Here is a 2,297-nt window from a genome sequence, read left to right on the forward strand (position 1 = left end):
GGATTGCGCAAGATGCTTCTGAAGACTACCCCGCTCACGAACAAGCAAAAGGTCATCGCCGGCTGAACAACCTTTTCACTACCCGAGCAGCTAGAGCGCAAAGAAGCTGCTTCCAAGTAGGAACCGGTATAGCGTCTCTGAGATGGGCATGCACGCACAAGACTATACCTGAAGAATGGCTTTGCACATGAACCTCTCCAGCAACAGATCGCACTAAAGACTGCCCATAAGACCGTGACCACCAACATGTCCTTCGTCCGTCGTGGGAAGGCTAACAGCCCCCCAATAGCAAACGGCATGCATGCTAAGCTCAGCATCAATCGACAAGCTCAGTACTCTGCGTGCTGTAAATGTAACGCACTCCCTGCTCCGAAGGCCGCCCATGCAATGCGCGCGCATTCGAAATGCCGGCCGCTGCCTCTTCCTGGATAACTGCACAGCGCATCTGAGCATGGCGAATGCCCCAACCACAGTTTATGCACGCGCTTACATCAAGCCAAACACAAACTCCGGTATGGGAGCACTAGGAGGTCAAGTTTCAGCTTCCTGGACAACGTTAATCGCAAGCTTCTGTTTTCTCGGGAAGGCAGACACCTACGCAGGAGCTTGCTGTAGCGCTTACGCCGCCAGATAGCACACGCAGACTTGACTGCTCAGAGAGCTGCGTGTGTAGGATATGGTGTTTTGCGTCTGCGGATCGTTGTCGTGCATGCGCCCGCATTAGTCCAGAGGTGCACCTTAACCTATCAAGCCGAGAGGGTAGTTACCGCAACCCAGCCAAGCACAAGCATATTCAATTGCCATGCCTTCTCTAGCAGCGGTTCGAGGCGCCGCATACGGCATGCTCGCTCAAATATCTGCACTGCCGCCGCAGCCCACCAACTCCGTCGAAGCATGCCGTAGGAAGGACCGCGTCAGCAAGGTCTAATCACATGCAAACACTTGGAAATTCTCCTGTGTTCGCCATATACCGTCGAAAGCACACTGTAAAGTACGAATATTACGGCACACACAGCGAGTCTAGCGGTCTTGCCAGCATCCCCCAATGAAATGAACTTCCCAGTGCAGAGAAAATCCCATTGGCACCCAAAGCTCACGACACGCGCCCAGGCACAAACAACACTGATGTACATGCAAAGACCAGCGCCGCGTTAACGCATGCTACTAAGTGTACCGCCTACGAAAGATACAGTCGACAGCTCACGTCCTGCACCGCAGCAAAGCTAGTTCGAAATGCGCGCTACCTACATCTTACCAGACACGGTCGGGTTTTTATTAAATGACTTAGGCTTTAGGATTTCCAGCGGGAATTGATGAAGTGATTTACCAGCCTATCCTCCTCAGCACCTTATATTGTCCGGAGGAAGCCGCAAGCTTAAGCATTCCTATGCTGAATAAACGAGACTGAAAAGCAGAGTCATGAACAGCAAACACCGAACAGGAAAACGTTGGAAACGACCAGTCCACAACTCGAAGATACCAGGGTAGATGACGTGGCCCCTAATGACAACTCTTTGTGCAGCGCCCCGCAGTGCTGCCTGAGTTCTCTCGCGAGCAAACACTTACGAAACGGAGGCGCCATTGCTGCAGGTTCGTATCGGAGAAGCCGGAACGATGCACAATTGTACGGCCTTAATTCTTGCGCACCCATATGACTCAAAGCATCACAGCGAAAATGGCACTGGGAAGACAATTCCAGGGGTGGTTCAAGGACGCCCGAGAGAGGCAGAAAGAGCAGACGCAATTCCTCTTGTTGGAAAGCATGGCTGCACAAGCACGTCGGCCGCTTGAAACTTGCGACAACGAGCTGATGACGAGCAAATGCTGCAACCGACATGCGCTGGCGCAGCTGGGGCAGAAGCCCGCAACAAAGCATTGGGCCCTGACAGGTGGGAATGCGGCGCCACCACCGCATGGCGTTTCTGAGATGCATATTTTGCTAATCGATGAACGATAAAATGAAAGCGTTATCCGCGTGGTGAAATAGGAGAACAAACCTCTCGATGATGTGACCTTCCCTGCACAGTGCCGTTTCCGCACTCGCTGACGCACGTGGGGGCAAGCTCCACAATCGTGATACTCGTAACCTACAAAGCCGTGCAAGCACTGGCCTCTTCGTTAAGCTTCAACTGGATTGCATCTTTGTATTGCCACGCGAACGCAACGATACCGCGCATTTGTAGCTAAAGCCGAGTCTCAGTACGGTATGTGGGGCTACATATGAGCCGGAAAGCTTCTTTGTGTTGGTGGAGAGCATATGCAGTGGGTCGAAGGCGCCAAAGACATGTATACTGGCC

At 52.7% G+C, this 2,297-nt stretch overlaps 1 protein-coding gene across 1 annotated transcript; it reads left to right on the plus strand.

Annotated features, from left to right (window-relative positions):
• Positions 1 to 1,675: 1,675 nt before the first annotated feature.
• On the plus strand, positions 1,676 to 1,957 carry EAH_00066640 (hypothetical protein; the record flags this gene model as incomplete). The annotated part of the gene is made up of 1 exon (XM_013392666.1): positions 1,676 to 1,957. One exon carries the CDS (start codon positions 1,676 to 1,678, stop codon positions 1,955 to 1,957), a length of 282 nt encoding a protein of 93 aa, XP_013248120.1.
• Positions 1,958 to 2,297: the final 340 nt, after the last annotated feature.

The sequence above is a fragment of the Eimeria acervulina genome, genomic scaffold (assembly GCF_000499425.1).
Source record: "Eimeria acervulina Houghton genomic scaffold, Eah_scaff2482, whole genome shotgun sequence".
Taxonomy (NCBI): Eukaryota; Apicomplexa; class Conoidasida; order Eucoccidiorida; family Eimeriidae; genus Eimeria; species Eimeria acervulina.